Here is a 21,667-nt window from a genome sequence, read left to right as displayed (position 1 = left end):
AGCATCTTCTTTGGCCTGACGGAGCTGTCTGAGTTTTGCAGTGAACCATGGTTTGTCATTGTTGTAAGTTAGACGAGTCTTGGAAGGAATGCACATATCCTCACAGAAACTGATATATGATGTTACAGTCTCTGTGAGCTCGTCCAGATCGTTTGCAGCAGCTTCGAAAACAGTCCAATCAGTGAGAGAGAAACAGGCTTGTAAAACCCGCTCTGTTTCATTAGTCCATCTTTTAACAGTTCTTAATACAGGTTTAACAGATTTAAGTTTCTGCCTGTAGGTTGGAATAAGATGAACCAAACAGTGATCAGAGAGTCCTAAAGCTGCTCGTGGGACAGAGTGATATGCGTCCTTTATCACTGTGTAACAGTGATCCAATATATATTACTGTCTCTGGTGGGACATGTAATGTGCTGTCTGTATTTTGGCAGTTCGCGGGAGAGATTATCTTTATTAAAATCCCCGAGAATGATTAAAACAGAGTCCGGGGTGTTTTTGTTCTGTGTCAGGGTTCGTACAGAAATGGCAAAATGAAATTCCAGGACTTCCAAGGACTTTTCGAGCACAATTTTTTTTTGTTTTCAAGGACTAAAATCAGAGATCTCACTTATCAAACAAAACTGTTATTATATTTCAAATTATAATACATAAACTAATAAAACAATGGTACAAATTAAGTGCAGCTCAAGCAAAGCATGCAGTGACTATGGCCACTTTAACATTTAAAACTATACTATGGCAAAGTACATTTTCCTATTATTTTATGAATACATGACTGACCTAAAGAATAAAAGCTATATCATACACTTGGAAAAATATGAGCTATATCATGCTTGTAGACGCTAGGGGTGTGACAATAAACGTAGCTCATAAAATAAGACAAAATACAGAGACTTGGTTCACTAGAATGAGATAATATTTTAATACTATTTTTAAGAAATTTTCAATTGCAAAACATTTGTCTTTTAATCACAAAACAATGCAGTTGTATTTTGAAATGCTTTAACTGATCTAGGGCCATAACTAACAATTATTTTGGTAATCAAGAAATCTACTGATTATTTTGACAATTGAGTAATCTGATCATTTTTAGTAATAAAAATAAACCTAAGTGAAAAAGAGGCTTTAATATGACTGTATGTATATATAAACTAACGATGAGGGAATCATAATTGGTTCAAATAAAGTATCAAATTCAAGTAATTACATGGTTTTATTGAACAAAACTGTTAAAATGCATAATGTAATATGCCTAATTTCCTATATATATAATATAATGCAAGCTGAAATATTGCGAGATCTCGTGCGCTCCCAAAAGCCGGGAGAAATGGTAATAATTAACACACGCAGCATTGTTAATTTTGCATGAAAATATTGTTTTTATCGAAAACTAATACGAACACTAATTTCATGTATACCGCCTTTTAAAATTTCAAGTACTTTTCAAGTACCTTTTGGCTGTTTTCAAGGGTTTTTCAGGACTTAAATTTCAAAAAGTCAAAATCAAATACTTCAAGCACTTTAAGCACCTTGTACGAGCCCAGTCTTCAGTGTCACATGATCCTTCAGAAATCAATCTAATTAATTGATTTGGTTGTCAAGAAACATTTCTTGAGATGATCAATGTTAAAAACAGTTGTGCTATTTAATGGTTATGTGTAAACTGTGATATTCAATGAATAGAAAGGTCAAAAGAACAACATTTATTTTAAATAGAAGTCTTTTGTAACATTATAAATATCTTTACTGTCACTTTTCATCAATTAATGCATCCTTGCATAATAAAAGTAATACTTTTTTTCTTTTAAAAACATTGTATTTTCTTAATATATTATATTCTAAATGATAAAACCCTTTATTTCTTAGTTTTTCTCACATATCACATCTTATATTTTCATCTCTTAACTTTAAGGGCAAATATGTTTGTTATTGTGAAAATTACATGTTTGTATTTTATTCTAATTAAAAAAATCTATCTATTCGTATTATCTAAAATATCTGTTAATAAATAATTTTCACACTATAAATATTGAAATTGTTTGTTGTTTTTATTTCACCTTGTTTAGTTTATCATAATTTTCAATATTTATAACAATTATTCCTGTTTGAAGATCAAAAGTCTTGATCTGACAAAGGAAAAACAAACAAACAATGGAAATCATAAAAAGCAACTGAAATGTAGCAAAAGTAAAAAAATCAAGGCATAATAAATAGTTTCCAAGACTTTCACATATAAAAAAGATAGGATCTGTGAGTTGTAATAAAAATCAATCACTATGTCTGTTTATTCACTGATGTTCTTGTTTGGTTTCTTCAGTATGTGAGGGTAGTGCCTGCAGGTGGAGAGTGCTATGACACTGGACCCTTCTTCCCTTCTGACCCACAACATTTGACTCGCATGGGCATCGCGCAGAGGCGCCAACTGCTGCTCAGCCCAGATTGGCTGGTGATCGGTGGGCTTTTATTAGGAGCTGTGGTAATCCTGTGCCTGTGCGTCACAATATTGGTAAATGATAAGGGAGGCTTTAACAAAAACCTCAGTGTTAACAAAACTTGGCTTATTGAAGTGACTGAACACTGCGTCCTCATAGATCCTGTTCAGGGAGTACGGATGGCCTGAGAAACTGGCAGCTCAGGCCAGGTACCGTGATCTGCAGCTCAGGTACAACATGGACGACTATTCATCAAAGGGCTCCAGGGTGGTGGCTGTGAAAAAAACACATCGAAACCTGCAGGTGGGGTTGACTGAGGATTCGGTGCAGAGAGGTATCCACTGACGTCACACACCACAGACACATGCGCAAACCTTTCTTTTGTACTTGCAAGGGCTACATATGCTGCTACAGTACCTTACACAATTAGACCCACCTTACAAGATCACCTCTGACCCTGTGCATCCCAGGTTCTTCCGCTATATATATATATCTATATATATATATATATATATATATATGTATATGTGTATGTATGTGTGGTTTCCTAAACATGCTACTGATTGCATTTATTTAATCAAAACTATAATAAAAACTGTAATATATGAAATATTATAAAAATTTCAGCAGCCATTAATCCAGTCACATGATCCTTCAGAAATCATTCTAATATGCTGATTTGCTGCTGAATAAATATTATTATTATTATTATTATTATTATTATTATCAATATTACAAACAGATAACTGTTATAGTTCAAAAGGACAACATTTATTTTAAATAGATTTTTGTAACAATATAAACATTTTGTAACCTTATATTAACAATGTAATGTTTAATGCTTTTTTGAACAGTAGTGTAGAACCTTATTGTAAAATGTTGTCTAAACATTAGGAGATTTGGAATTATTTATAAAAAAAAATAAACAAATTACAAAAAAATTATTTCATTATTATTATTTTGATACATATTTTCCATTTTCCACCAAGTACAAACATACTATTGTGAGTGAATGTGAAAAAAGTGGTGACGTGTGGCCAAGTATGGTGACCCATAATTGGAATTTGTGCTCTGCATTTAACCCATCCAAGTGCGCACACACACACACACCGTAGTGAACACACACCCGGAGCAGTGGGTAGCCGATGCTGCGGTGCCCGAGGTGCAGTTGGGGGTTCGGTGCCTCGCCCAAGGGCTTCACCTCAGTCGTGGTATTGAGGGTGGAAGAGTGCGTTGGTCAATCACTCCCCCACCTACAATCCCTGCCGGTAACGAGATTTGAACCCGTAACCTTCAGGTTACAAGTCTGACTCTATAACCATTAGGCCATGGTGTTGTGGGTTTGGGTACTCAAACCCACAACATGACAGGCTACAGCAGGCATCCTCAAATCTGGCCCACTCCTACAGAGTTTAGCTCTAACCCTAATCAAACACACCTGAGCATGCTAATCAGAGTCTTCAAGATCATTAGAAAATCACAGGTAGGTGAGTTTGATCAGGGTTGGAGCTAAACTCGCGGCAGATTGGCCCTCCAGGGAAAGATTTGAGGAACCCTGGGCTACAGGCTTCGGAGCCAGTGGCTTAGCAGAGTGCACCACTCAGTTGATGCAGGAAGTAACACCTTTCATATATTATAAAAAAATAACATTATTATTATTTTATATAATAATAATAATAATATATATATATATATATAAGGAATGCATCTAATATCCAACAGTCAGGAAAATAGAAAATATTTTATCAGTTAAAGGTACTTTTTTCTATAGATAGAAAAATGTAGATGCTTAAAAATGAACACACATGATTTCAGGCATCACATCCATTTTTTAACAGTATGAAATTACAAGGATTCCCCCTGTACTTCATAATCAAGATCTCAAAAACTATTTTCTTTTTTTGCTCCAAGTAGCATCCATTGCTAAGATTCCTTGTCTTCTTAAGATAAACATGATATCAGGCTACATTCATGATGGCTGTAGAAAAACTGACCTATTTTACCCTCATGTGGTTCAAGTTTTTAGGATATCCCTTATGTTTTTGCAGAACCACATCTCTGTTTGACAAACACTTATAGTCCTAGACAGCATCATACACAGTTACCAAAGATTACTCTTTGCTTTCAGTGCAGTGATTGTCAGGAGATGTATTGGGTGTGACACATTTGGCTGTGCTATGGTATTGTGTTGGGTCTGTCCAGAGCTAGAATTCCCACAGATTGTGCTCACATTGCCCGCAGCGGTGGCTCTGGTGTCAAATGAATTCTGGGACTACGAAGAGCAAGTGGATCTCGAAGCCTTCAGTTCCAGCACCTTCTACGACATCCTACTCAAGCACAGCGTGTCTGTCACAATACGTCTTGGGCACCTCAGAGGAGAGGTGAGACTCAGAGACTGTGAACAACAGTCTATTTCCCACCCCTCTGTGCTTCAAATATCACCCTCGTAAACTTCAAACATATTTACCCATATTAAATAGCATCACAGAGATGCTCGGTTGTAACAGTCTCTCTTGTTTCACTGTTGACTATGATACTGTGTGGGATACAACAGTGAATTGTTACTTCCCTGGGGCAAAGTGTGTGGATTAACTTGTAAAATGAGTTGTAAGTATAGTGTTCCTTTGTTAACTTGTTTCATTGATGGAAATGTGCAGGTGAAGCAGCTCTATCAGGGGGTGCTGGGGAAGCTGAGAGAGCTTCACCCTGGCCGGAGGATATTTGGAGGGAAAACCGACGGTCTGGAGAGGCAGGTGGAGCAGGAGATGGTGCGACGGAGAGCATTGGGCAATCAGCTGACACAGCTACTGGACAGCCAGCTGCAGATCCTGCGGGTGGAGATGAGAGCACAGCAGGCCATGCAGAAGACCTTCAGAGCACGACTGAGAGAGAGCGTGAGGCTTCTGAGACTGCTGGCTGAGGGTCAGACCTCGCTCTGGAATAAACACATCAAGCACCAGTATGGAGAGGCAGATATGTATCTGTTTTATCTCTGCTTGCTTATTCATGTGTATGTGTGCATTCGAAACTTGGTGACACACTTAAAGAAAAATGCTCAACCACAAAAAAGTGGTTCATAACTACACGAATGCTGTCAATATTATCAAATTAATCATATTATATCTTGAATAATTAATAAAATGCTTAATTAGTCATACTTAATGACATATATGTATATCATAAATAATGCCCAAAGACATGGCATTATTGTGCCAGAAAAAAAGGCATTGAATGGATATAACAAAAGTGACTTTAGAAGTCAATATACAATACATTTTTTTTAATTGATCAAAAGAGACAGTAAATATATTCATAATGTTATTTATAAGGTTCATATGTCAAATAAATGCTGTTCTTTTGAACTCTATTCATCTAAGAATCATGAAAAAATTATCATAGTTTCACACAAATGTGTCCCTGCCTCTGAAAACCCAGCTAAAGTCAGTTTTTTATGATTTACTGTTTTCTACATAAAATCATTCCTCATAAGGTAAAGAACATTCTGTGCAAATGTAACCTTGATATCTTTAATATTGACTGAGTCAGGCCATGTCAAAGATTGTAATCATAGTGAAAATAATGTTTGAAATCAAACTTTGATGCTTGTTATCTAATGAGCTTTTGAGACTTTAGCCTGTATTTCACAAACAGGGTCACAAATATTAAGCAGCAAAAACTTTGTTTTCAACATTGATAATAAGACGCCATGTTTATTGAGCATCAAATCAGCATATTAGAATGATTTCTGAAGGACCATGTGACAATGAAGACTGGAGTAATGATGCTGAAAATTCAGCTTTGCCATCACTGAAAAAGTTACATTTTAAAATAAATAAATTCAAATAGAAAGCGGGTATTTTACATTGCAAAAATACTTCACAGTATTAAAAAAAAAGTAAAGTAAAGTCGTGACGTATTGTCAAGTATGGTGACCCATACTCGAAATTGGTGCTCTGCGTTTAACCCATCCAAGTGCACACACACAGCAGTGAGTAGTGAACAAATGCACACACACACACCGTGAACACACACCCGGAGCAGTGGGCAGCCATGCTGCGGCGCCCGGGGAGCAATTGGGGGTTCGGTGCCTTGCTCAAGGGCACCTCAGTCGTGGTATTGAGGGTGGAGAGAGCGCTGGACATTCACTCCCCCCACCTACAATCCCTGCCGGCCGGGGGCTCGAACTCGCAACCTTTCGATTACGAGTCCGACTCTCTAACCATTAGGCCACGACTTCCCCTATTACTATAGTTACTATAGTTTTAAATATATGTTTACTATACTTTTTAATTAAATAAATACACGTTGAGAGATTTCAAAGAGACTTAATTCAAAAACATTTAAAAATCTTACCAACCCCAAGCATTTGAATGGTAGGGCTATTTTTTTGTTTGTTTGTTTTAATTTCTTATCATTGAAGTCTATCACTGGCCTGCAGATCACTGTGATTTTTGCAATTTACAGTTTTACTATTAAGTTGTCGATCTGTCCGAGGTAGGCTATTCACATAGGATGGATTCTTTTATTTATTATTATTGTCATATTTTTTTACACATCCAGGCAGGACCCCTCAAAGGGGTAAAATTAACCTGTTGTAATTTATGTTAGTGTTAGCTAAAAGCAGTAGTATGTTATTGTGTGTCTTCATTTAGATAGCGAAGTGTGTGAATGTAACTTTGTTCTGAAAATGGTTTCTGAATGTCAAAATTTTCAAGGTTCTCAGTGACTGTATTGTAATTATTGGTAGAAAAACCAAGAATCTCTTAGTATCATCTTCATCCCAGCCCTCTTATCGCATTTCCAGATCCATAATCACAAAGGAAGTGAGTAGCTTAAAGCTTTGTTCAGAGTGCACACAATTGTGATTTATTTTCACATCCGCTCTTTAGGATTGACTGTCTAGTGGCTGCTGTGATGAAACTGGATCTGTTTGTATAGAATGTGCTGTTTATATCCAATAACTCTGCACAGCTGCAGTAAGATTTATGCATTAGCATAATATGAAGAGAGTTAAAAGAAAGTAGGTTTCATTGTGGAAAAAGAAGAGGGTAAAACTAGGCTAGACATGACTATTTATGATATTGGTGCTGAACTCATGAGGCACATCAGATAACATAAACATCAGAGATATCAGCACGGTGTCCTTGACACCCAGGAAGGGCACGACACAGCCACAGTGTCTGCCTGACTTCATGCCTCTGGATCTACCCAGCCTATGCCCTTCACCTCCCTCAGTACCTCCCTCTGATTGCACAAATCACATGCACAAAGCCCAAATCCTTTTACTCATGTATTGACATTCCCTAACCTTAGTTTTTGTCAAAATACCATAGTAAACCCATCATCAATTATTTTCCCTTAAAAAAACTTTAAAGTGTATAAATAGTTTCATTATCATTGTTATTTAAATGTTATGTTAATCTATGATTCATAAGATACTGTATATGTTGTGCATTGCAGTGTTCTGGAGCGAGTAGCTGTGCTGTCTGATGAGATGACTGAGATGGTATCAGTGGAGAGCCAGAGGTTGGGGGCCTGGGTTGTGCTCAAAGAGGGCACTGGAGCACAGCTATTATGCCCTGCTACTGGATTAGTCCTCAGTAGAGAAGATGTCATCGGTGAGACCTTTTAAATAATATGTCATTTACAGATATTAACCATGGAATTTAGACCTAATGCTGTTCTAATCAAGTCCCCTAGTGGAATATACAGGTACATCTAAAAAAAATTGAATATCGTGAAAAAGTAAATTTTTTCTTGTAACTTATTTCAAAAAGTGAAACTGTTTACAGAGTGCTGGAAAAGGGTAGGAAAAGGTGCACAAGCAACAGGGATGACCTGCAAGCTTGAGAATACTGTCAAGCAAAGCTGATTCAAACACTTGTGAGAGCTTCACAAGGAGTGGACTTAAGCTGGAGTGCATCAAGAGTCACCAGCTCAGACGTCTTCAGGAAAAGGGCTACCAAGCCACTTCTGAAACAGAGACAACGTCTGAAGCGTCTTACCTGGGATGTGGAGAAAAAAATAACTGGACTGCCCAGTGGTCCAAAGTCCTCTTTTCAGATGAAAGTAAATTTTGCATTTCATTTGGAAATCAAGGTCCCAGAGTCTGGCGGAAGAGTGGAGAGGCACAGAGTCCATGTTGGTTGAAGTCCAGTGAGAAGTTTCCACAGTTCCTGACCTGAACCCCATAGAGAATCTATGGGGTATTGTCAAGAGGAAGATGAGAGACACCAGACCCAACAATGCAGATGATCTGAAGGCCGCTATCAAAGCAACCTGGGCTTCTATTACACCTGAGCAGTGCCACAGGCTGATTGCCTCCATGCCACACCGCATTGATGCAGTAATTCATGCAAAAGGAGGCCCAACCAAGTATTGAGTGCATAGAAATTAACTGAATACTTTTCAGAAGCCTGACATTTCTGTTTAAAATATCCCTTTTTATTGATCTTATGTAATATTCTAATTTTCTGAGACACTGAATGTTGTGTTTTCATTATCTGTAAGCCATAATCATCAACATTTCAAGAAATAAAGGCTTGAAATGTTTCACTCTGTGTAATGAATCTATATAATATATGGGTTTCACTTTCTGAAATGAGTGACAAAAAATATTGACCTTTTTCAAGATATTCTATTTTTTTGAGATGTACCTGTAATAGAAAATAGCCATAAGACTTGAAAAGTCATGCTGCACCACTAGGTGGAGGTATTTTACAACTTTGCCCAAGTTTTGCTGGTCAAATCCTGACAAATAGTCTCTGAAGCTCAACTTGGCATGTCTGTGGCATTACTGATTGATTAAAGTCTGCGGAAACACAGAAAGATTTCACTCTTTTTCCCTCCTCAGCTCCTGATGGAGCTGTTAGAGCTTGTGATGCCGTTCATGTAGACCCCCTCACAGGCCTAATTCAACCCAACTCTACTGCCCATATGTCACTGGCCAGTGGACACAGCATGCCAGTGCCCCCAGACTTCTTCCTGCACCCCCAGACTGGCAAACTACTGCCTGTGGCTGGAAACGTGGGCTTTGATCCTGCTTCCTCCACCCTTGTCCTCACAGGCGATGCTTGTATGGGTGAGTCACTCAGCATGCTAGTTAGTACATCTAAATGAATATTCTAGGTTCAGTGCAAGGTAAACTCAGTTGACAGCACATGTGGCTTAATGTTGATTATAGCAAAAAAATCATTCTGATTCCAAAAAACAAACAAGAGTGGATGTTACGGTGAGGTGCGTAGAATGTAAGCACAAGGGGCCAAAACTGTTCTCCTATGTGATGTTCTATTAGGCTTATCTGAATGAGTTGGCAACAGTAACCAATGGGGTGGGGCTAAGCAAAGGGCCATTTAATATAGGATCTCATTGAAACTTCAGAATGTTTATTTCGATGTAAACATATATCTTTAGTTTATTATCACAGTGGTGATAAATACCAAATTTCAGTTTTATTGTATTAATAACAGTAGGTTAAGTAAGGAAGTGATCTGAATATTGATATAGATTTAAAATATTTGATTAATTTTGTAGTTTTATTATTTTCACACATTTTATTTGTATTTATAAAACATTATTTATTTGTATAAATATTTTTTTATTTGAAGGTTTAATGTTTACAGTAGGATTATTAAAAAAAATATATTGCATTTTGATCAATCAGGTTTATAGTGCAGCACTTCCAGTGGAAGTAACTGGGGCCATTTTGGAGGGATTTAAAAGCAAAAATATCAGATTTTAAATTTGATAAAAGTACTTATATTTAAGCACTGTAAAGCTCTCGCTGTAATGGTAAAATGTTATTTTGGCATGCATCTGAGGCAAGAACCTCAGACTTTAAACTTAAGAATCAAACAGGTTAGTTTAGTGTAAGGCTAGTTTTTTAAAACTTCAGTCATGTTAACACACCTGCTGTTCACATCTTGTGGCTATACTATTAAAAAAAGTGAGTATTTTACTGTTTACAGACTGGCCCCATCCACTTCTATTGTAAATGCCTCACTGTAACCCAAATAATTGCTTTTTCAAAGAGAAGCAGGGTAGAGATAACCTTCATTGTGCCACAAGTACTGTAGTTTGAAACTTTATTAAACCCAATATTTCTCTTCTTAGGTGAGGTGGGAAAATGGGAATCACCTCTGCTGCCTTTCATTCCGTACCCTCTGTCCCGCCATGCTGAAATCCATGCTGCTTCCAAACTACGGGGGCTTCGTTCAGGTCAAAGGCTGGTGTTTGGAGGACCCATGTGTGACTGTGACACTGGTGTTTTGGTGCCTATTCTGGCAGTCACCATCCATCCACAAACAGGATTGGTTTATCCTTTGGGAGGCGTGCACACATGTCCCATCTCACGCCTGAGGCAGCCTATTCAGATTGGTTCTCCCATGCTAGACCCTCGTACCGGCGACCTAGTGCTCATCAACGGCGTCAGTCTTGATCCCCATACAGGTCTGTTTCTGATTGTTGAAAAAGTGTCTCAGCATTTTCAAACAGCCTGATTGATGAGTGTCTCTGTTCAGGGGCTGTACTTCCAGTTGGGGGGCTCCTCCTGGGCGAGTCCTTCATCGAGCCCTTGAGCGGCCGGATGGCACGGGTTGGTGGAGGCAGTGTGCGAGGAGGAAAGGTGGTGCCTCATGCTGGGGGTTTCCAGGCTCTGCTGGACTGCCAGGCCCTGGGCGCTTGCATGCGGGTGGCAGAGCTCCTGCAAGGATTCAGTGAGGAGTGGAGCTCAGCAACTGCAGATCCACAAGGTGATCTGGACAGAGTCTCTGCAGCAATGTTGGCGCTGGAGCAGGCGTGGAAAAGCAGCCAACTCTGTATGTTGCAGATGCTGAGTCGCCTGGAAGCCGTACAGGAACAGGCCAGGGGTGTGGTGGAGAATGGCAGTAGTGTGGGTGGGTTAGAGCTCTTTATTACAAAACATATGTACATCTCAAGATCTGCACATTAATATAAGCTAGGTTAATGCAAAAGATTTACCATTCTAACAAAGTTAGGCTGATAGGTAAAATTGTGATGAATGGCCCCCCCTGCCTTAAAAGCTATGAAAGCCGCCTAAAAACAGATCAGATGTAGATTGCCAACTGTTGTCTACCATTTTTCAGACTAGCTTTTGCTCTTTTCTAATGTTTATTGAGAATCTATGTATTTGGATAGTGTTAAAGAAAATTTTATGGAAATTATCCAAAAATGTGATGTCAAGTTCACTTGATTCACTTGGTAATCACTTTCAAATGAGGCTTTTTATTTTCTGTTGACTGTGAGTGTGTTGAAATATTGTCCTCCATTCTGATTTGCAGTCTCTGCAGTTTTAAATCAAGCTACTGCATAATTTAACAATTTCTTATAAGAAAAATGGCTAACAAAAATACTTTGCAGTGTCACAATTCATTTCCATCCATGTAATATTAATATCAAATCGCTTTTTACCATTTTATGAGCAGATTTTACTGAAAGCCATGCTGTTCATTTACATCTCCAGTTCATTCTTATGTTCAGTAAGGCTTGTTTGAGTGTGTTAGCAACAGTAGCCAATAGGGAGCGGAGATAAGTTAAGGGTCATTTAATGTTTGATTCAAACAGTGTAAGAGCTTTCAGAATGTGTGTTAGTTTGATGAATTTATCTTTTATTATAACAGTCGTTATGTAGGTAAGTAATATTAAAATAAGAATATGCTATACGGTACAATTCAAAAGTCTCTGATGCTCACTATCTGCATTTGCTGCATTTATTTAATCAAAAATACAGTAAAAACAGCACTATTGTGAAGGTACTAAGGTAGAGCTGAATTTTCAGCAGTCCATGCTCCAGTCTTCAGTGTCACATGATCTTTCATGACCATTCTAATATGGTGATTTGACATTTGTTATTATTATTAATATCAATGTTGAAAAATTATGCTGCTTAATATTTTTGTGGAAACCATGATACCGTGTTTTATATTTTTCTTTGATGAATCATTGATGGGGGGAAAAAAACAGTTCAAAAGAGCAGGATTTATTTTAAATAGAAATATTTTGTGTGGACTGTCACTTTTGATCATTTTAATGCATCCTTCTAAACACACACACACACATATATATATATATATATATATATATATATATATACATTTTTTTTAAAATATGCTGAACTGTACTGATCTGAACATACTAATTCCACTGATTTTTTTAATTTTTATTTATATTTATAAAATATTTGTAATAGTTTTTATTTTTAATTTTAACATTTACAGTCATCTGAATTTCTGCTTAAGCTAATTTTGCCTTCTTGCTTTCTTCTCTTTCATTAGGGGAAATCAAGCTTCCTGGCATTGAGCTCTCCTTGCCAGCTCTCCCCGGGTTGGAGTATCCTGACCCTGGAGGCTCGGGTTTGCATGTCCCAGTTCTGGGATCTCAGTTGGACTGGGTGTCAGGATGCATGGTGCCTCTGGCAGGAACCATGGAGGATGCAGACGGTAAAGGTAATGGAGGTTACTAGCTATGTCCAAATCCTGTTACATTAATCTCTAGGTATTAACCTAGAGTATATTATGACTCTCAGGGCTAGTTCCCATACGTTTTGGAGCGCAGACGGTGGACCCAGTAACAGGGGTGCTGGCTCCGGTTGTGGGGGCCAGTCTGGATGTTTGTAAGCGGACTGTGGTTCCTGTAACTGTGTCCCAGATTCTGACGTTAGGAGAGAACCCAGACAGTGTCACGGTGAGTGAAGTTGAACTAAATCACAGCTGCATAAAAGCTCATTTGGCTTCGGGGTGTTTATATGTGTGCAAATGTGTGTTTGTTCGCCTCAGGTGGAAGCCTTCCAGAAGGAGAGCAATGTACGGGGCAATTACTGGTGTGAGCAGACACTGAAGGAAGAGGAGATGGTGGGAGATTTTGACAGAGCCGTTAAACACCATCTCTCCACATCCGTACACGAGTCTGACTGTGTGAGTTGACTCCACAGAGATGACACATGCTCTGTGGCCTATTTAAAATGCAAGTCTATTGACCAAGTGCTTATTTTTATTTCTATGAGTGTCAGTGTGATGGGAAGCGTTTCCACCATCCTTGCATTCTGAATGAGATTCTGTGCATGTTCGTGTGTGTGCGTGAAGCAGATAGACTGGATGGACACAGACAGGCAGCTCAGGGAGACCGCCGCTGAGATTCAGGAAAGCGCTCAGTGTGAGGCCCAGAGAAAAGCTCTCCAGAACTCAGAGTTATCGCTGCTCCTACCAGCCCATGTGTTACACGCTCTCACAGGAGGTCAGTCCTCGCGCTCATACTCCCACTGAGAGCACAAACGGTTATGCTTTAAAGATTCAAAACACAGAACTCATGATCCTCATGTACACAACTATTCAAGGTCGGTAAGATTTTTTAATGTTTTAGAAAGAATGAAGTCTCTTATGCTCACCAAGACTGCATTTATTTGATTAAAAAAATAGTAAAATCAGTAATATTGTGATTATTTTTGCAATTAAAAAGTTTCTGTTTTAACATATTTTAAAATGCAGTTTATTCCTGTGATGGCAAAGCTGAATTTTCAGCATTGTTACTCCAGTCTTTAGTGTCTGCCACATGAAATCATTCTAATATGCTGATTTGGGGCTTAAGAAACATTTCTTATTATTATCAATGTTGTGCAACAGTTGAAAAGGTGGAAATCATGTTACATTTGTTTTCAGGATTCTTTTAAAGCTTTGAAATAGAAAGTTGAAAAGAACTATTTATTTTAAGGTCTTACTGTTAACTAATTATAAACTATGACTTCTGCCTAAATTAACTTTTAAGTAATTTGCTGGTTAATAATAGTTATTAAGGTAGTTGTTAAGTTTATGTATAGGGTAGGATTATGGGATCTAATAGTAATACTGTATATAGTCATGCATGCAGAATAAGTGTTACCAAATTTATTTGAAATAGACTTTTGTAACATTATGAATCACTTTACTGTCACTTTTGATCAATTTAGTGCATCCTTTCTGAATGAATACATTTCTTTCAAAAAATAAATCTTACTGCCCCCAAAATTTTTAACAGTAGTGTTTAATATATAGACAAGTAACAGACTGCTTTTGGCAACTTATCTGTTTATGTTAAAGAGACAGTTCACTCAGCAGTGACGGTTCTGTTTTTATTTGCTCACTACTTGCATGGAACAAAAATTGTAATCATTTGAAGAGTCAGGTATTTTCTATACAACAAAGTAGTTCATTGTGACCATGGCTGCTCAAATTCAAATTTTAAGACAATAAAAAACAGCAACATATAGGTCATTATTCACTGATAATCTTCCCCTCCAGTAAACTGTTAACTCAAGAATCAAAGCTCTGAACCATTGAGTCATAATCTGATTTGTGAACAAATCAATCAGATTTTTTTATCAGTTGTGATCAAATTGTTCAGTCTGATTTGTGATCAAGATCAGGATCACAAATCGGTTCACAATGATGATTCCTTCACTGATCCAGTTCTTGAGTTCAAGATTCAATGATCCATTCACAGTAGTTCTCGAGTGAACAGCTCACTGGAAGAGAAGATTACCAGTGATTAACTTAATGTTAGTGTTGTTCACATAAAGCTATCATGAACCACTTTCATAGTGCTTTTTAGTGCCACTTTTGGAGCTTAACCAACCCAATCTCATGAGAAAACGTAACCATTTTACAATGTAATTTGTATGTACAATTTTTACAAAGGAACCCACGAAGGTCAAACCTTACCCCACCTGTAAAGCTAACCATCACTAGTGCGTAATTAGATCATAAGAAAATGTACAGGTGAGATCATACAAATTCATATGAATTAGCCACCAGTTTTCCAAAATGCAACATACTGTAGTTACAAATTGCATTGAGAGTTTGTTGGCTTAATGGATGTGACTATTAACTGTCATTGCTTGGAAAAATGTTCTGTCCTCAATCTTGTTTCACAACACCTTTAGGGTTTGGAATGACAAGATAGTGAATAAATAATGATAAAGTTTTCATCTTTAGGAGACGAGGAAGAGTGGGAGCAGCAGTGTTACTGGCACACCGAGCTTAAGGCCATGCTAAACCGAATGAGTGTGTCCATGGAGAGACTGCGGAGGGACCGGGATCAGCTGTCGGCAAAGGAAACACAGCATCTGGTCAGCTTGTTTTCACATTGTAACATAAAAACACACTCTCACCCTCAGACAGAAAGATCCAATGCTGACAACAGTCTGTTGAGCTCGTTAAACAGCTGAATGAGCAGATCAATACATTGGAAGCTTGATATCCTTCACGTGGCTATTTGTGCAGTCTCCAATATTCTGCTTTTGCACTGTCCATTTTTTAGTTTGATGGAGTATGGTCTGGGATGAATAACACAGTGTCTTGTGATTATCATAGGATGGGGAACTGAGAGAGCAGGAACTGTGGGAGCAATTAATGCAGAGACAAGCAGAGCTGGATGCTGTGGTTTCGTCTCTCCTCTGTGCTCGTCAGGTTTGCCAGCTGCGTGCTGACACCGCACAGGTAACACATGCCGGAGGCCAGACGTGCAATATATGCTCATGACAACTGACTGATAATTGTGTAGTAATGTCCTTGGTTTACCTTAGAGCTGTTTGGTACAATTAGGAACTCTTTAGCAAACTTTATTTCACCTTTTCCACTGAATTGATTCGTTTCCTCTAGTCTTTGGTTTCTGGCACATTCTGGTATAAGGATTTTGGCGTGCTGCAGCCCAAGGGTGTCAGAAACCCTCTGAAAGTAATAGCCATGACTCAGCAGAAAATCCTTCCTCGGCTTGAACAGCTTATTCAGCTGTTGGAGGAAACCAAAGCACTTGGCCAGTCGACCGGCATGCAGCGGCAGCAGAGCTCTGGTACAATATCTTAATTTATGTCTTATTAGAGAAACTTTAATCATGCTTTGGTTGAAATGTTTGCGAAAATGTTTCTCAAAAGGGAAGCAGGCGTTTGGCCAAGACAGCGCATCCAGAGCGTGGACCGAATCTGTGTCTGTTGTAAAAGGTATTTTTTAATGCAAGGAGAATAAATTGTGAGATTCTGGTTGTCAGCCTGTAGAATTTCACCGCTGTGTTTGTCTCTCCTGCTGTGCCAGGTGTCTCAACTCAGTCCTTGAAAGATCAAATGAAGGCTCCGTCTGCGAGTGAACAGAATGCCACGGTGCCCTCTCTTCCTCTGTCAAACCCATCTTACACTCAGAAAAGCCAGGAAAAAATGCAGCTGAACCACAGCCAGGGTGAGGCTGTCTTAAGTCAGATGTTACCAGCATCCTCATTTCAGATCACGACATGATGTTCTCTCTTGTTCCATTCAGATGTCCAATCTCTCCAGGAACCCGGTCTGTCCACACATATCAGTATCCCACAGCTAGCAGGTCAGAGTGTTTTACTTGAGAGCTTTAAGCTGAACAGTGTGTTTAGGACTCAGGTTCTTTTAACCTTGAAGGTCACATCTGAACATTGATGCAAAAACGTGATTTGTTACATTAACACGACTCAAGTTGTTTTTCGGGCTATAAGAATGTTTGCTAAGCCAGACATCACAATTTCTATACTTAGGGTATACATACTATTCTTAGGTACTGTACTCAAGTCCATCTCAAGTCCAATTCCAAGATCATATTTTTTATGACTAGTCGAGAAAAGCTCATTCGTGTCCAAGTCGAGTACAAATGTGGTCACATTTACTTTTGTTCGGTTTTGCCTGTCTTTATCATCATAAACAGTAATTTATGTCTTAAGTGAAAGCAAACAGCTGAGAAAGAAAACACACGTGTTACAGTATAGTGGATCCGGGCAGCTCTTAAAGTGACAGCAGTCTAAAATCCTGCTGTCTGTGATTCAAGTTAATCAAACAACAAAAGAGAAAAAATCTCTCGCTGCTCTTGACTAAATCACTTTTGTAACTTTAACAAGAAGAAATAATATTTAATTTAACCAGTGAGGAATATGCAGTTTTTTATACATTTAATTACTTTATACAATGTATGTATTGTTTCTTATTTATTTCATGGTTGATTGTTTACTTGTCTTCAGTGAGTTTTTTTATTTAGACTGGTTTTAGTTTTTTGTGATATTGACATTGGTGACAAGAATTATAAAACTATGGTATCAAAAATGTTGATATCATAAAGACCTTATTTAAAACAAAAATAACTGTATTGTGAGATTACTCATGTTGTGATGTAATATTTTGGTCATATTGCCCACCCCTACTATTGATGCCACCTTTACAATTTTTTGAGTGCTAAAAACCAAAAACACTAAAAACCACTCAAACCATAGTTTAGTAACTCGTGGTGGCAAATTTTGAGTTGGAAAGAATCACTCACATTTTCTAAATGCTAAGAAACCTGATGGCAAAAAACTACTTTTATGTGATTTTCCTGTATTGATGTTCTGTATTTTTTTTTATGGTGTTGCAGAGGAGGACTGGTCCAGACTAGTAGCGCTATCTCCTCTCTTCCAGCTGATAAAGGAAGTGGAGCAGCAGCTCAGGGATAGTGCCAGAGATAGAGGCCTTCTCAAGATCCAGCCCTCGGGTCAGGCTCTAATTATCACCACTGAAACATGCAATCTGGACTCGTCAGATCTGCAAAGTCATTAGTGTAACAACAGATAACTTAAAACCATGAGAGACATCACGTACATGTCAGTGTGGGAATATAACTTTAAACTTTATTTTTAGCAGCTTCTTAAGGTTAATGGGCTGTGTTATATCTTAATACTCATGTGACAATGTTATTGCTTTATTTTTTATTAAAGTTTACAAAGACGCAGAGTGATCAGTCTGACACATTAAATGGTGTGTTGGTACATGCATTCAGGTGCAGGCCGGTCATTCGTGGATTTCATGGATGCCCAGTGGGAGTGTGAGGGAGAGCTGATTCAAGTGAGCTCTGAAACACTCAACCCACGACAGCTTCTGCTCTACCAGCATGGACAGTTTCTCCTCCAGCATCTTCATTTACATAAAATGGTCGGAATCTGTCTGTCTTTTTCTCAGTTGTTTTTATGTTTGTTTCTCATAGAAAAGTAGATCTTTCAAAAGTTTTATTATTAGATTAATTGTTGTTTAATATAAATGAATCAGTTCTTATGCTGTCACTTTTCTTGAAACCCATAAGTGTTTTTGTGGCAGAGAAATACTGTTGCTGATTTCTTATTATCAATGTTGAAAACAGGTGTGTTGCCTAATATGTTGTGGAAACTGTGATATATATTTTTCCTTATATTCAGGGTTCTTTGATGAATAGAAAGTTGAAATGAACAGCATTTTTTTTTATCTCTTGTAACATTATATCTATCTTTACTTTCACTTTTGATCAATTTTTTGTGCCCTTGCTAAACAAAAGTATTAATTTCTTTCATTTTTTTTCTTTAATTTCTTTAATCTCACTGACCTCAAATTTGGAAATAGCCTGAAGTTTGTTCACAGCTTTTATTTCTTCATCCTAGATACCAGCAGTAACCCTTCAACTGGCTTCTACTCTTCCTTTCAACGACTACCATAACAATGCTTTCCGCAACTCTTTCTATTATCAGGTATTTCTACACTTAGGCATGCATGTACTGAACCAGCTATATAAAGAACAAATGAAAAAAAAAAGTTATTAATAATTTACCAAACTTTGAGAAGTGATAATTAGCCTCACTTTCTCTGTGATATAATTGGTCTCGGCTAGTTTAGTTGCACTAAGGTTAAATGCCCTCATTTGTCAGTCACCGGGTGAGCGATAATTAATTCATGTTAAGGACACTTAGCGCTTTGTCATACAAACCCCTGTGCACTTAGCACTTCCTATGTCTTCAGGAGGGACAGAAGACTCTGTTTGTTCGCTGTCAGAGGTTGCAGTCAGTGGGTGGCCTCTCTCTGCTGCTAATGCACTGTGCTGCACACATTTCCACCGGTCAGATGAAAACCGACTCCACTCCCGCCTTCCAAAGGGCCTTTTTCAAGGTGCTATTAGCAACTGCCCCACACCAGCACAGCCTGAACAAGCCAAGAAAGGAATGTGCTAATACAGTCTTTCTTATAGACATCAAACCCTGTCCCATTTTGCAGGTTTTACAGGTGGGCCTAAGTGAGCTGTTCCATGCCAGACTGGGACAAACTGACTACGAGAGGACAAAAGATTTGGCATCTGACGCAGCTCTCGATAGTCTTCTGCTGGAAAGAGTGCAGAAGCCAAGTCCTGGGGTTTTCTCAGAGGATGTAAGTTTGATTTATTTCGCCATATTCGCCCCTTGCGATTTCAGTAGTGTTACTAAGTAATTCACAGGGATGTAACAGATGCTGTAGGATCAGACTGATGTGGCAGAAGTAATACTCGTTGGAGTGTGAGATTTCGAATGTGTGCTGTTCTCTGGGCAGGAGGTTTTGGGACGTCTGTGCAAATACAGAGAGGCTTCAGTGTTCCGCCAGGTCGAGAGTCTCCTGAAAGAGTCTCCTAAGAGCCTGGAGATCAAGCACCTCAACACTGACCCGTCACTCAGCGACGGCCCAGACAGCCAAGACGCCGCTCCTCCATGAACTGACAATTTAACTTTGAACAGTGCTGCCTTTCTGACAGTGATAAATCCAGCTTTCAAAGGCATGTTATATGCTGCGATGCAGTGGATGGCCTTATCGTCTTGGATGGTTAGATGGTTAGAGCTTCTAGTTTTGCTTCCGGTGATGACCCAGCACAGTTAGATATCTACTTTATTGTACAAAAGTAAAAAAATAGCACTAAGATAAAACAATAAAATGGGCATAAAACTGCAAAAAGCAGGCCTCTATTTTAATGTAGGTTTTGAGAATTTGACCATGTTGGTACCTAATCTTCCACTAAATGACACAAATTTGCACCAGAATACCATACAGTTTGATTGGACGCACAACCTCAGGGTAGAATTTCTTAAAACAGGGGGGAGTTAAAATATAATGAATGAAATGAATAAAATTGAATGAAAATGTATTCTTGAAATTTTAATAAATAAATTAAACAATGTACAAATACAGTGTAATTCATATAAAAGTAACAGCAGAAATACAGAAAAAACCCCCCAACAGAATTAGCTAAATGAAGGGGATATTTCACCCCATGATTTACTCACCCTCAAGCCATCCTAGGTGTATATGAATTCAGTCAAACTTATATAAAAAAATGTGCTGGATCTTCCAAGCTTTATAATGGCAGTGAATGGGTGTGGATATTTCGAAGTCCAATAAAGTGCATCCATCATAAAATGTGCTCCACACAGCTCCAGGGGACAAACTTTGTAAACCGTCATTTTTAGCTTCCGCTAACTGTTGTATGTGCTTTCACAAGAGAGTGGCGTTCCAGCGGATAAGCGTAAGCTCCGGTCGCGAGAACCAAGTTTTGTTTACAGCAAAGGAAAACCAGTCTCCTCTTGGCTTATATTGAAATCCACTGACATTTTTCTTTACAAACTTTGCTTTGTACTTCTAATTCGTGACCGGTGTTTTGTTTTGCTCTATCCTCTGCACTCACGTGTTCGTTACTTCTCACCGGAGCTTATGCTACACCTACATCCTACATCATCCGTACCATACCATACCATACATCACACTCTGTCATGAATGTGCATACAAAAGTTAGCGGAAGCTGGAGATTACGGTTTATACAGCTTTAAATATAGATATTTTTCTTACACAAATGCATCGATTCGCTTCAGAAGGCCTTTATTAAAGCCCCCGGAGCCATGTGGAGTACTTTTTTATGATGGATGGATGCTCTTTATTTTGCTTCAAGACCACCATTCATTGCCATTATAAAGCTTGGAAGAGCCAGGATATTTTTATAATGTAACTCTGATTGTATTTGTCTGAAAGAAAAAAGTCACATACACCTAGAATGGCTTTAAGGTGAGTAAATCATGGGGTAATTTTTATTTTTGGGTGAACTATCCCTTGAAATTTATTAATTAACTTATTTACTATAAATTTATGATTATACTGTAAATTTGTACGAATAGCAAAATAAAAAATACAAGATAGCATTTCCACGCCTTTCCCAAAGAGAGAAAAATGTCAAATTTACAGTTACTTTCTCAGCCATTAGAAACAGCAGCAGTGTTAACTAGTTTTGTTGTAATTTAATGCCAGAGTAAGAGTGTTATAAATGTTTTTTTTTTTTTTTACATTTTTGAAATGTGACCATTTATACAATAAAACCTTGCTAGATTTACGAAGTTAATAACTGTGGAAATTCTGTGAAATGGGACCATGTAATCACACGATTTATTGC

General features: G+C 38.1%; 1 protein-coding gene across 8 annotated transcripts in view; it reads left to right on the top strand.

The window, feature by feature from the left end:
- Positions 1-20,962, top strand: part of LOC306853985 (uncharacterized protein) — a 28,640-nt gene extending 7,678 nt beyond the window's left edge. For 2 of the 8 annotated variants that reach the window (XM_079391734.1, XM_079391733.1), the window contains 23 exons: positions 2,318-2,506; positions 2,592-2,766; positions 4,674-4,813; positions 5,090-5,391; positions 7,893-8,050; positions 9,286-9,513; positions 10,545-10,880; positions 10,952-11,326; positions 12,725-12,895; positions 12,976-13,133; positions 13,226-13,363; positions 13,532-13,682; positions 15,416-15,549; positions 15,794-15,919; positions 16,082-16,271; positions 16,354-16,419; positions 16,511-16,651; positions 16,730-16,789; positions 17,840-17,956; positions 18,242-18,393; positions 18,873-18,959; positions 19,228-19,629; positions 19,789-20,962. In XM_079391734.1, coding sequence (XP_079247860.1) covers positions 2,318-2,506; positions 2,592-2,766; positions 4,674-4,813; positions 5,090-5,391; positions 7,893-8,050; positions 9,286-9,513; positions 10,545-10,880; positions 10,952-11,326; positions 12,725-12,895; positions 12,976-13,133; positions 13,226-13,363; positions 13,532-13,682; positions 15,416-15,549; positions 15,794-15,919; positions 16,082-16,271; positions 16,354-16,419; positions 16,511-16,651; positions 16,730-16,789; positions 17,840-17,956; positions 18,242-18,393; positions 18,873-18,959; positions 19,228-19,629; positions 19,789-19,947 — 4,155 coding nt within the window. In that variant the 3' untranslated portion in view covers positions 19,948-20,962. Of the gene's footprint in view, positions 1-2,317; positions 2,507-2,591; positions 2,767-4,673; positions 4,814-5,089; positions 5,392-7,892; positions 8,051-9,285; positions 9,514-10,544; positions 10,881-10,951; positions 11,327-12,724; positions 12,896-12,975; positions 13,134-13,225; positions 13,364-13,531; positions 13,683-15,415; positions 15,550-15,793; positions 15,920-16,081; positions 16,272-16,353; positions 16,420-16,510; positions 16,709-16,729; positions 16,790-17,839; positions 17,957-18,241; positions 18,394-18,872; positions 18,960-19,227; positions 19,630-19,788 lie in introns of those variants that run through there. The other 6 variants (XM_079391738.1, XM_079391737.1, XM_079391735.1 and 3 more) reach the window with 6 other exon arrangements.
- Positions 20,963-21,667: the final 705 nt, after the last annotated feature.

This window comes from Barbus barbus (genome assembly GCF_936440315.1).
Source record: "Barbus barbus genome assembly, chromosome: 34".
NCBI lineage: Eukaryota > Metazoa > Chordata > Actinopteri > Cypriniformes > Cyprinidae > Barbus > Barbus barbus.
The sequence above is the reverse complement of the archived record's forward strand: the minus strand, read 5'-3'. Positions and strand labels throughout refer to the sequence as shown.